Source organism: Zootoca vivipara, chromosome 3 (assembly GCF_965207765.1).
Source record: "Zootoca vivipara chromosome 3, rZooViv2.hap1.1, whole genome shotgun sequence".
In the NCBI taxonomy this organism is placed as follows: Eukaryota; Metazoa; Chordata; class Lepidosauria; order Squamata; family Lacertidae; genus Zootoca; species Zootoca vivipara.
The window spans coordinates 81,091,644-81,104,968 of NC_142586.1; the positions used below are offsets into that span (position 1 = coordinate 81,091,644).

At 43.4% G+C, this 13,325-nt stretch overlaps 1 protein-coding gene across 3 annotated transcripts; it reads right to left on the reverse strand.

Annotated features, from left to right (window-relative positions):
- LOC118081778 (epoxide hydrolase 1) lies at positions 1 to 11,533 on the reverse strand. 3 transcript variants are annotated; one of them, XM_035108197.3, is made up of 9 exons: positions 11,381 to 11,533; positions 7,701 to 7,911; positions 5,377 to 5,557; positions 4,995 to 5,225; positions 4,768 to 4,897; positions 3,616 to 3,821; positions 2,224 to 2,332; positions 1,840 to 1,965; positions 1 to 420 (listed from the first exon to the last, which is right to left on the reverse strand). In XM_035108197.3, exons 1-9 carry the CDS (start codon positions 11,407 to 11,409, stop codon positions 219 to 221), a joined length of 1,425 nt encoding a protein of 474 aa, XP_034964088.3. In that variant the 5' UTR covers positions 11,410 to 11,533; the 3' UTR covers positions 1 to 218. The 3 variants fall into 3 exon arrangements, with proteins under 3 accessions (XP_034964088.3, XP_088522700.1, XP_088522699.1); XM_088666574.1 differs by having other exon boundaries at positions 7,701 to 8,084; XM_088666573.1 differs by having other exon boundaries at positions 7,701 to 8,203.
- Positions 11,534 to 13,325: the final 1,792 nt, after the last annotated feature.

The following is a 13,325-nucleotide window of genomic DNA, read 5'->3' on the forward strand; positions in this document are numbered from 1 at the left end:
TTGGCTTTAAAAAAGAAGTTGCTTTAATGTAAACAGTGTCTCCCCCCCCCTTTTTATACTACTTTGTATGGCTTCCACAGCTAGTCTCATAGAAAAATACTTGCCTACCCAAAAACCTAAGGAGTAAATACATGCTTTAAGTACTGTTTAGTTGTCAGAAAGCTTCCAACTCTTGGTTCATAGAGCTCTCTGCAATGCTTGTGCCATTTAATATCAACTTACAGGTGTTCCACCTTCTTCACAAACTGCCTGAAGTCTTGAGCTAGAAGTGCTGGTTCCTCGAAGGCAGCAAAATGTCCGCCCTGTGGCATGTAGGAATAGGTGACAATGTTCTTAAACTTCTTCTTTGCCCAGGAACGTGGGACATGAGTAAGTTCACCAGGGAAGGCAGCAATACCAGTAGGAACATAGACTTCAACCCTGTAGCAGAAGATACCATAACTTCTCAAGAGCTTACTAGATAACATAGGAACTGTTATCTAAGAAACACTTTTTTTTAGTAAGACTCACTGTGGCAAGTTAAGAGAACATGCTCTTCCATAGCCTACCCATTAATACATATTGTATCCTTTGTCTTTTCCAAAATTTTTTACCATGCATGCAAACTAAACTTTGGCTGGTTCACTAGTTATAGCCATTCCTGGACTGGGACAACCTGTCTTTATAACTCTTGTTCCACATAACTGGATGTGGAAGCTTTCCACAATGTGGTCTATGTGGTATGGGGTTTAAGTACCTGCTGACTCCTGCTATGAGATCTTTGAGGGAGGCCATGCTCAAGAGGGCTTTCTCCTTGGTGGTACCCCATTTCAGAATGTCAAGTGGATAATTTTCAGGAGTGCACTGATGGCCCAGACTTTGGGGACATAAATGTGAACTGGATTCCAATAGTGTCTTGTCTGCTGCATTATGGGAGTTGTCTCTAGCGATGCACTTAAATGTTTTAATTGCATTGTAAGCTGCCCTGAACTCCTATAGGAGAAATATAACTTTACTAGCGAATACTAATAATATATTGGCAACCATGAGGGCTAAATGGTTCTCTTCTTGCAGATGGGTTGCAAGAGAGTTGGCTTTGAAGCTTTCACTCCGGCTTTATAGCAACAATGGACCCTGTGATAGTTTTGGTAATTGGGAAAGAAGCCATCATGGACTTTGTTCTCTTAGTGAATCATTCAGGGGTGGCCAACTTCCAAGAGACAGCGATCTACTCACAGAGTTAAAAACTGGCTGTGATCTACCCCCCTTTTTGGGGTTCAGGTCAAAGTTGTTGAGCTTTTTTAAAGAAGGAAAGCCCTGTTTTTTTTGGGGGGGGGGGTTTCACGTAAAAAGTTGTTGAGCTTCTTTAGGAAGGAAAAGCCCTGTTTTTTGTGGTTCAGGTCATTTTAAGGGTGCAGGGCAAAGATGTTGAGCTTTTTTTTAGGGCAGCCAAAGTTTTTTAGCTTCTTTGGGGGGAGCCACTGATCTACCGGTAGATCACGATCTACCTGTTAAACATGCCTGATTTAGACAACTTAAAACTTGGAGAACACTTACCTGATCTTTAGGCATGGCCAAAGAATTCCATAATGCTAGTTGGGGCTTTGTTTATTTCCTTTGAATCAAAGCATGTAAGATTTCAAAACTTGTAAGATTTCAAAACTTGCTTTCAAAAGCAAATTTGTTGTTTTGGAGGAAATACTTCTGGATGTGATGAAACAGGAATATTGTGCTTCTATTATGTAACCAGCTTTTGCTACTACCACCATAACAGCTATAAAAATACCTTAAGACAGAATGCACAGCATCTTCGTAGTGCAATGACTTCCCTTAAAACAGCTTCTGGTACCTCTTCCTTACCTGTTGTCAGGAGCATTATGGGGACTCTGGGAAAAATTCTCCTTGTAAAAGCGCATTGATGGTACAATGGAGGAAGTGACCCAGTAAATCATGATATTGGTCAAAAGGTCATCAAGAGAGTATTTCCTAAACAGAGGAGTTTAAAGCATTATCATAGTTTTACCATCATACCTTTGGTACTTGGCTGCAATTTGGTCTACTAATACTGTACAGAATAGAAAGTGAGCTAATAACATGCTACCTTTGGGGTGTGTTAAGAGTATACTGAGAAAAGCAGTAATAGGTTAAAAAAAAAACAAGCCAATTTTATTGGCTGTTTGAGATGAGAACTCCCCTCCCCCTTTCTAAAAAGGATCCTCACCCCATTACACTTGTGGTACAGACCTTTCCAGACCTCCATTGTCCATGTTCCGGAATGATTTGTCTGTCCAGGTGGAGAATTTCTCCAGGATGTATGCAGCAAGTCCCACAGGAGAATTATTCAATCCACAGCCTAGATCAGGGAAACAGCACGTTACCGTTTACATCAGACACTTGCACCACCTCTGGCTAGGAACTGGGCCCTGCAAGGGACTTGCTAGGGAGATCAAAGTGAGAACTAGGGCTTTGGATTGCAACCAACTTAATGCCACATCAGTCTGGATGTCTTAACTGCAAGGGCCTGGTTCTTCCAAGTACAGTGGTACCTCTACTTACGAATGTTTCTACTTATGAATGGAGCTCCATCCGCCATCTTGGATGCGGTTTAGATAGGATTTTTTCTACTTGCGAAGTTTTTCTCCCAATGCATTCCTATGGGATTCGACTTACAATTTTTTTCTACTTACAAATGTGTGTTTGGAACACATTAAATTTGTAAGTAGAGGTACCACTGTATCTAGTTAACCTGGCTGGAGAAAAAAAGCATTTGTCTAGAAAAGTGGCCACTGGGGTTGCTGACTTTCATTTATGGTACCTTGGCAGTTTGCTCTCTTCTCCCCTCCCCCCTCCATGTAAGCCCATTACCAGGGGAGCTTATTGTGTGAATCTTGTTTACTTGCAGAGTTATTTTTGCTGTCTGTAAAAGTGGGGGGGGCAGAGATATGTGTGTGTGTACAGTAGTCTTGTGTAGGGGTTACATTCCGGGGAGGGGTACAGCATAAATATGAAATCACGTATAGCTGAAACAACACCTTAGAATCTTACCTTCCAGAGCAAATGTGAGACCTTCCCAGAGCCCGGTAAGCAGGACAGAGAGCTTAAAAGTTATTTTTGTGCTGGGAAAACCTGGCATGGAAAGAGCTTTTGAGCTCGCCACCTTGTGTGTGTTTAATTTGTGCAATATCAGCTGGCCGGCTACCAAGCACGTACAGCTGTGATCATGCAGGTTAAATGCACATAAGTTGTAATCCTACTGTATTACTTTGCCCTTCTTCATTTGCTTCTGCAATTGTTGGCATCCTTCAGTATTGAGAGACAATGGAGTCTGCCTCGGGATGAAGGCTTCTAGGAGCCACAGGTGAGAGCTGAGTGCAGAGTGGGGACCAAAGGTGGACACGCTACCCCAGAAGGAGCATGATGTGTCCCCCACCAGTGCTACTACCCGTCCCCTGACACCCCATACACTCCTCTTTTGCAATAGAAAGTTATAATTAATGAAGCTTGGTTAATCCAAATCTCTAATTTATTGCAGTTATTCCTATGTGCCTTAGCCAGTATAATTTCATTCTGTATGGGGGAGACTAAAATGCCTCTTTTTCAGTGGGGGCTTCACAGAACTCAGGATGATCAACAAACCTGCTGTGTCAGGCTTGGTGGCCTGGATGTGCAAGTAACCAGATTCTCGCAAAATTTCATACAAGTGCTTCTCAAAGTATGGGAATAAACGACGTGCGTCTTCCCTGGTGAGGCCCACCAGCCATGGTACGTAGGCTCCGAATAATAAACCAACCAAGCTAACGTTAGTGATGAAAACCATGTTCAGATGAAGCCCTTTTATAGACCTGAAAAGAAAGCATGGAGAGTTTCCCTAAACTTTCTAGTAAATGTGCTTTGGCTAGCGTTAGAGTCAGAACCAGCAAATATGGAAGAACAATGAGAAAATACTTGGGAGACGTAACATCCAGGGAAGAGACATAATCATCCCTTGTATACACAGGCAGAGATATATTTCTGTTATTTAATACTGCTTTTAATAATGGTTCTTGTGCTAGCTGGCATTTCTCAGTTGCTTCCCATAAGTTCAATTAGGAGCTAAATCTGGATTTTCTTCAGGGCAGAAATTGATTCCTCATGCAGATGTAATCCAAAGCCTATGTTTCTGTTCTCAATTATTTCCATGAGTCCTGCTTTGACAACAAATGCTCATTATATTCTCCGATGTCCTTCCTTGCAATTAACAACCCTTGCAATGCAGTAGTCCAACTAAGTTGCATGAAGAATGTTTATGCCTAGATAACCCCCTGCTTTATAACTTAAAGGTAAGGTAAAAGTAAAGGACCCCTGGACGGTTAAGTCTAGTCAAAGGTGACTATGGGGTGCAGTGCTCATCTCGTTTTCAGGCAGAGGGAGCCGGCGTTTGTCCACAGACAGATTTCCAGGTCATGTGGCTAGCATGACTAAACCGCTTCTGGTGCAATGGGACACCGAGACGGAAACCAGGGCACACGGAAATGCAGTTTACCTTCCCGCCACAGCGGTACCTATTTATCTACTTGCGTTGACATGCTTTTGAACTGCTAGGTTGGCAGAAGCTGGGACAGAGCAACGGGAGCGCATCCTGTCGCATGGATTCAAACTGCCAATCTTCCGACTGGCAAGGCTCAGTGGTTTAGAGTACAGCGCCCACCTGCTTTACCTTTACCTTTATAACGTATAGATATGCACAGCCACTAATTTATGTTGAATGATGAGGAAAATGTAACAGAGAGAAGGACCTCTACCACTTACTGTGGCACCATCTGGGCTATGTTCGTGGTGATCTTGGAACCCCAGTCTCCACCCTGTAGGTAATATTCCTGGAAGCCGAGTCTCTGCATTAGCTTGTGAAAGATTCGGGCAGCAGCCAATGAATCAAAGCCTGCCAGTGGGGAGAAAAAGTATTAAAAGACATCTACCACAGCCTTTAATTAAAAGCAGTGCCTTGGAAGTCCCTTCTTGGTTGATCTGCCACTTACCCTGTTTGTGAGGGGCCTCTGAGAAACCATAACCCGGGATGGATGGACAGATGATCTCAAACACCACATTTTCACCACTCAGTCCATGACCAGTAGGGTCTGTAAGCAGTGGGATGATCTTATAGAATTCATAGAAGGAGCCAGGCCAACCATGCACCATCAGCAACGGCCTGGCCCTCTGACCTTTCGGGGTGTGAGGTGGTTTCACATGGATGAAATGAACTTCAATTCCTGCCAGAAATACAACAGACAAGTTTTAAGTGCTAGTTGCAGCAGAGATAGCTTACTGTGGAAGATGGGGTTGGGCAGTTGGGGTTGGACTGAAAGGATTCATCCTATTACATGATATATTTATGTGTAGTTCAGTGGGGAAAGAATTCACCTTCAATAGTTGTCTTATAATGTGGGTACTGGTTGAGGATTTTAACTTGTTTTTGCCAGTCAAACTGGGTTCTCCAGTAGGAGACCACTCTTTGCAGATAGTTGGAGTTGAAACCATAGTTGAAGGCCGCCCCTTCCAGTGGTGATGTGTAGCGGGTCTGATCGATACGCTGGTACAAATCCTAGAGAGAGAGAAAGTCTCCATAAAGAATACTTTCAAAAGTGAGGCATCCTAACCTCTATGAATAGTTCTTAGAGGATCAGAGGCTTTCCACTATATACGGTATTAGGGGGTAAACAAAGATTATGCTTCTATAAGGAATATTACAAAAAACAGTGTTATTCGTATGGGTTTCGGCTGGGATAAAGACTTTGTCTGAAGGCCTCAAACTAAAATAGTGTTGTTTTTTTTAACAGACGAGAGAGGCTTGCATTTCATTTAGGAAGAATACTTCTTTCGTACGATTGGGGAATGTGAAGTATAGAGAGTGTTCCATGTCCTAAAATGCATGCCAAATACTGGGTAAAAGATTCTGAAACAGTCAAAACTCAGGAGAGCTTTCCCATGGCTAGACAGCATAATTAATTTTGTTCCCAAGGACACCATTTAGAAAACGTGACCCTCGAAACATATCTTAACATCTTGAAAGATTTTCAAATCCCTTTCAGAAAAGGGGCTGTTGCAATTTTTGAAGCTGCTTTGAACATGCCAATGATAGCATATTGCCAATATAAGCTACCAGGTGACAATTTATTAGTAGAGCTCTTCCCTCTCTTCTTCTTCTCTTTGGCGATTACTCGTAGCAGAGTAATATTGTCTTCCATGAACATGGTCTTAACAGTGTGTCCGTGGAGGCCTGTGGAGGCCAATTCTGGATCCATGCATCCTTCCACAGTGGGGACATAGATTTCTAGGCAGGAGCTGATCACGGTGAGGGTTTGCCAAACGTGCCTTCCTCTTAGCACGTTTCTCCCTTTCATCCTGAGTTTGAGCATCTTCAAAGTCCATGACACCTTTGGTAAAGCCTGTTCTCCAATTGGAGCGCTCACTCGCAGGCCAGTGTTTCCCAGTTGTCGGTGTTTATACTACATTTTTAAAGATTTTTAGATTTGTTTTGAGGTAGTCTTTAAATCTCTTTTGTTGACCACCAGCATTATGCTTTCCATTTTTAATTACAGGTAGGTAGCTGTGTTGGTCTGACGTAGTCGAAACAAAATAAGTTTGGAATAGAATAGTTGCTTTGGAAGACAATACTCAGGCATCCGAACAACATGACCACTCCAATGAAGTTGAGGTTGAAGAATCATTGCTTCAGCACTGGTGATCTTTGCTTCTTCCAGTACACTGGCATTAGTTTACCTGCCTTCCCAAGTGATATGTAAAAATTTTCGGAGACAGGTCCATGTTTCACAAGCATACAGTAAGGTTGGTAGTACAATAGCTTTGTAAATAAGCACTTTGGTTTCCCTGCAAATGTCCCGGTCCTCAAAGACTCTGCACTTCAATCGGGAGAAAGCTGCCCTTGTGGAAAGATGGTAGGAAAAGTGGAGATCATCCTCTGAGTGTGCACATACTACATTGTCATCAGCATACTGAAGCTCTATGACGGAAGTTATGGTAATCTTACTCTTTGCTTTCAGCCTACTCAAGTTAATAGAGCTTTCCATCTATTCAATATATGATTTCTACCCCGGGGAGTTCAACAATGTGTAGGGCAATGTATAGAGGTCTTCCCAGCCCTCCTCCAACAGAGTAATGCTTGAATTGCTTGGGTGATGAAACCTGACACCCTTCCCCTGTTTCAGCTAAACCACAATCCTCTGCAGCCTTCTAAAATCAGATAACATGGCATGGCCACCTCAGGATCACCTGTAGTTCAAGTAATTAGTAGGTGGAGAGTCACAGTGATACAAAGCTTATTTGCTAGCATAGTATCCCATGTTATGCTAACAACCCAATGACACAGGAAAACTGGCCTGGCCAGTTTGGGCTTTACCAGCATCCTCAAAGGCATCAGGCTGACCTAAAAAGCATGACTACCAGTAACATAATTGGATGAAAAGAAGGTAGGCAGCAACAGAACCGGAATGTAATCAATCCTTAGTGTAATCCTACTCTGTTGGCAGACTTACAAACCCTCAAGCTCTCACAGGGCAGTTAGAACATCAATACACAATATTAAAAGCAGTTTAAAACAACTTACAATCACAAAAATAAGCTGGGTCCTAAAAAAATATACATCTCAAGTGTCAAAAGCCAGGGTAAACGTGTTTGTACCATAAATTTTACGCATACCCCCCCAATTGCCCTCTTTTCATTAGTACCTGGATTTCCTCCTCTGATGTCTTTACTTCGAAGGGTCTAATTCCTTTATCTTCTTCATCAGTATGTGGTCTCTCTCCAGAGCCCCACCATCCATCTCCCATTTCTAGGGTCTTCATCCTCTGCCTAGACAGAAGCCAATATACTAGGAGGCCTCCACCTCCGAGCGCACAAGAAGCAGCAATCATGTTTTTCTGGGGTGAGTCATAACACCTAGAAAGGCACCCAACATTTTGTGAAGCAAAGACTGATAAACAATCTTATGTGTGCAGAAGAAGGAAGTACTTGCAAGTCTTCTTAGAAGCAAATGGTGGGTTTTCACTGAAAATGCTTCTCGGCATTTAAAATCGTAGCTTAGTAGAAATTAATAGGACAAAAAAGTAGTTCTGAAAAAACATAATCAAAGGTTGTCTATGCAAGTGTTCTTTAAACATTTTAATCGCTCTTTTATGCTTGCAAGAGGTAATAAAGTCAAATTTCATTCTTTGTTGGTATCAGCAATGGCCTGAGAAATCAAGATTGGGGTAGATGGAGACACAAAGGGATTATAGGGCAAGATTTGGTCTATGTGTTAGGTTTCTGTAAAATAAATAATAGTATATTTTACATTAACGCTTCAATCCCAAACATATTTCCGAAGTAAACCCTATCGATTTTGATTGCATTAACGTTCAAGTAGACATGATTAGGATTGCAGCCTTGTTTTAATAATTTCCAGTTATCAATTGTACTTTTCAGGCCACAGATTATAACTGAATATGCATTTCATTCAAATAATCCCGGTGGTAGGGTGAGTGGGTGAATTACTTGTTTGGGGTGACTTGCATCCCTCCCCTTCCTGCTCACCCAGGCCAACTGTAATTTTGATTAGATACCAGAGAATAGTAATTTGCACTGAGAGTTTCCAGGCACTATTGGCATAGCTGCCAAGTTATCCCTTTTTTACAGGGATTTTCCCTTATGCTGAATAGGCTTCCTCGCGAGAAAAGCGAAAACTTGGCAGCTATGACTATTGGTGTTCTAAAAGTTAGACTAGTTGGAAACTTTTGCTACTGCCATCCTGTGATGTCCAAATAGCTACTGTGTTTAAGACTGGGTAATTTGAAAGGAACCGAATCATATAAACAGAATGGGCATACTCTGGGAATATATTCCAAAGCGGAGAACTCAGTTTCAGTTTCCATTTTTTTAGCTTGGCATAACTGTCAACCTAGACCTGTTTTTAACTGTGAGTTTACATATGGTTAATTTTATACCTTGAGAATAATAGAGGATGAGGTTGGGTGCATTTTGTTTGCAGACAACTATGAATGTGCAAATGTAGGCATATCTGAGCATAACATTTTGCTTCATACAGCTAGTTTAAGCAGTGAAGTATGAAAGCCTGTCATTCCTGTAAAGTCTAGGGGGGGGGGAAATACACTACTATTAATTTTAAACAAAATGGCAGAAAGTGCTGTAGAACAGGCATAGGCAAACTCGGCCCTCTGGATGTTTTTGGGACTACAACTCCCATCACCCCTAGCTAACAGGACCAGTGGTCAGGGATGATGGGAGTTGTAGTCCCAAAACATCTGGAGGGCCGAGTTTGCCTATGCCTGCTGTAGACGGTGAACACACAGCCATGTTTTAAAAGAGAAAATACTCCTAATGAGCACTGCTGCGGGAATTAGGAAAATTTTGTTGGTACTATAAGAAATACTCTTTAAAAATCTCTTTAAATGACATGGTAAGGGGAGTGTCTTGTTCATCATTTGTGATGTCTTGCTAGGCACTATCCTATCTTTCTCTAGTCTACACCATGCAGAGTTTTATGTGCCTCTGCCCTCCCCTCCACCCTTAATAATATTTATTCCAAATTAAAAGCTCCAGATGTTGCAACCTTTCCTCATTGAGGAGGTAGCTCACTTTGATCATTTTAGTTGCTCTTTTCCAATACCGCCTTCTAACCCATCCTTATTTCTAAACTTTGTTCCATTCTCTTACGTAAACTGTGCACTTGGCATGTAATTGTGGGTTGTACCTTTGCCAATGCCTCTCTGAAGGGCTGCCCTTTGCCCCAGGCACAGCAGTAACAAAAAGCAAGCTTATTAATGCACAAAGCATTTCAATTCCTGTCCGAGCACAATAGAGCAACCAGCAGAAGCAGTTAAGCAGTGATTTTCTTAACATTCAAAATGCTTTGCACAATCTTCTTGCAATCGTTACGTCCTGTATTACCCTTATTTTGCAATTGAGGTTTTCCACTGAGAGCAGGGGCATAGGAAGGGGGGGCGAGAGGGGCGCTCCGCCCCAGGCAGCGTGATCCCGAGGGCGCCATTGCAGCTGCCCCCCGCCCGCGCTGGGTGCTCCGCCCCCGCAGACAGTGGTTCCCGCCCCCAGAACGTGCACCAGCCCCAGTCCCACGTGCTCTCTGCCCCCAGTGCCAGAGCATGAAGCTCCGCCACTGACTGAGAGGCAATGATTTACTAAAGGTCACTTAGTGAGTTTGTGGCAGGAGAAAGTAGCTTTCCATGAAACCACCAGTTTGGGTACATATGACATAGTGAGCAGTTTTGCTACTAAGGGACACCTGGATTTATGCAAACCAGGAACTTCCCCCTATTCCAAGTTTTTGAGCTCCTTAGAAGCAGAGTAGTCAGATCTTGTTCATTTAAATCTCACAAGGCTTTAGCTACTCAGAGGCCTTATCCTGGTAAGATATGGCTTTGATTCAGCACCGAGCAGCTTTAGTGGTGCTAATCTGCCTCAAGCGGGATCAGAACTTGATGGCTTTATGGAAGGGTCCATCTTTCCAGCACTTCCTCTGCAAACAGTCCTAGGCTCCTTTCAGTCTGTCCTTAGGTACATTTTTGAAGGGAGCTTTAAAAACAAAGTACAGTAGTCGTTCTACTTAACTATGCATTGAAATTAAGAGCTATATGGTGTTTACCAACCTGCTTGTGGATAAAAAGAATAAAATGGAGGGTGTTCCCACCCATGGGTGTAGCCATGGGGCAACTGCTCCCATAAATCAAGCAAATAAATAAAATAATAATTAATAATAATAATAATATATTATTATTATTATTATTATTATTTATACCCCACCCATCTGGCCGGGTTCCCCCAGCCACTCTGGGCAGCTTCCAACAAAATATTAAAATACAGAAATCCATTCAAACATTAAAAGCTTCCCTAAACAGGGCTGCCTTCTAAAAGTAGAAACTGTAGAAAGATTTTGATAGAGACTTTTCTGAGCACTTGGGGGGGTCAAAAGAAAGTAATTAAAAACAACTGTTGCTGAGACATTTCATTCAAAATCTGACATAGCCAGACAGAGAATGATGGCAGGCGGGTGTCATGCCCCCCCCCAACATAAATCCTGGCTACGGCCATGTCCGCACCTCTTTTCTATGTATGTTTATGTCCAATATACCTGAAACATGACTGATTACCTAACTGGGCTGGTAGCCATTCTAGATTCATTCCTCCACAATAAAAATAGGAGTTTGAATTGCCCTTTGTCTCTTAATTTCTGTGCATAGTGAACTGGGTTGGCTGCCCTGGCTTCAAGACTCTCTACAGCCAGCATTCCGGCTAGACCCTCGCCATTTAGCTTCTAGCTAAATACAAAGTCCAGCTTATCCCACCCCATAAACTCCCCCAAGAGCAGCGCCTGCTGCCTCCTCTTTACACTCACCTGACATTCTGCAGGATCTGCTGCCACATGTCTGCAAGATGGGCCTATGAATCAACAAGAGTTCAGCTTTGACCCAGAGCTAATGCCGTTGGAAAAACCTTCCTAAGTACGTACTTCCTTCCGCCTTCCACTGCCTGTTCCCTGTGCTCCATTGAGTAACATTGAGCAAACAAAAAGATTACATAGTTTCCTAGTGCCACCTACTGCCTAAAGGCATGTTTCCATGATGGCTAGCAGCACTGGTTCAAAGACATTTTGCTGCATTGAGGCAAAGCAGCAAATGGCAGCCCCTGGCTTTCTCTCTTTCTTCAGTACTTACGGGATACCACAAATCCCTAGTGTGCTGCTAATACTATAGGCATGGGTGAGACTGCCTAGCTTTAGTTGACGTGACGGAACCTGTGCTATATATGAAAGTCAGGGATGCTTAAATGGCAGCAAGCTTTGTTGACCCTGGAGCTTCTGAAAAACCCTGGGTAAGACACAGAAATGGGAGTAGGTCTAATAAAAGTTAACACCATGCTCACTTCTCTGGCACCAACATGTCCACAACCACTTGGAGCCACATCTCTCTGAGGTTCCTTATTTTTTGAAATACAAACCTGGCCAATCTGTTGCAGTAAACCCCACATACAAAAATTGCTTTTCACATTGTGATCTCTCGTGATGCAGAACTGCTTTTGCTGAGTTTCATTGCAGCCCACACACCTATAAGCATGTGCCCCCGTTAGCTTTGAGGATGCTACAGCAACTTTTCTCTACTCAGGCAATTGTTGTGGAAACAATAAGACTTTCTGTAAATCCGCTTCAGGGAGAAGTTTTATTCTTAAAAGGCTTTAGCCACTTCACTGACATTATGAAAACTCCTAAGATGCCTGTCAGAACTGGCTATCGCGTTAAAATGAAATCCAGGCACACATTTACTTTTCAGATAAACAGTGAGGTTTTCCCAGTTTATCTGACACTCCCCTGCTTCTCCTTTCCCCTTCTAAAGGTAAAGGTAAAAGACCCCTGGACAGATAAGTCCAGTCAAAGGCGACTATGGGGTTGCGGCACTCATCTCACTTTCAGGCCGAGGGAGCTGGTGTTTGTCCACAGTCAGCTTTCCAGGTCATGTGGCCAGCATGATTAAACAGCTTCTGGCACAACAGGACACCGTGACGGAAACCAGAGTGCATGGAAACACCCTTTACCTTCCCACTGCTGTGGTCCCCAGGCCTGGATCTAGGTGCACTCCCGGTGGCGTGGGGCACCAGGGCGCCGGGCTGGCGTGGGGGGGGCACTGCGCGATGAAGCCGCGCTGCGAGGGCGGGGGCACCAGAGTGATCTCTGCGCCTCAGCGCCAGGGCGCCCGACCTGCTCAAGACGGCCCTGGTGGTCCCTATTTATCTACCAGCACTAGCATGCTTTTGAACTGCTAGGTTGGCAGGAGCTGGGACAGAGCAATGGGAGCTCACTACTGTTGGGATTCAAACCACCGACCTTCTGATCAGCAAGCCTAAGAGCAGGGGTCTCCAAACTAAGGCCCGGGGGCCGGATGTGGCCCAATCACCTTCTAAATCCGGCCCACGGACAGTCCATGAATCAGCATGTTTTTACATGAGTAGAATGTGTCCTTTTATTTAAAATGCATCTCTGGGTTATTTGTGGGGCCTGCCTGGTGTTTTTACATGAGTAGAGTGTGTCCTTTTATTTAAAATGCATCTCTGGGTTATTTGTGGGGCCTGCCTGGTGTTTTTACATGAGTAGAATGTGTCCTTTTATTTAAAATGCATCTCTGGGTTATTTGTGGGGCCTGCCTGGTGTTTTTACATGAGTAGAATGTGTCCTTTTATTTAAAATGCATCTCTGGGTTATTTGTGGGGCATAGGAATTCGTTCATTATTTTTCTCCAAAATATAGTCCGGCCACCCACAAGGTCTGAGGGACAGTCGACCGGACCCCT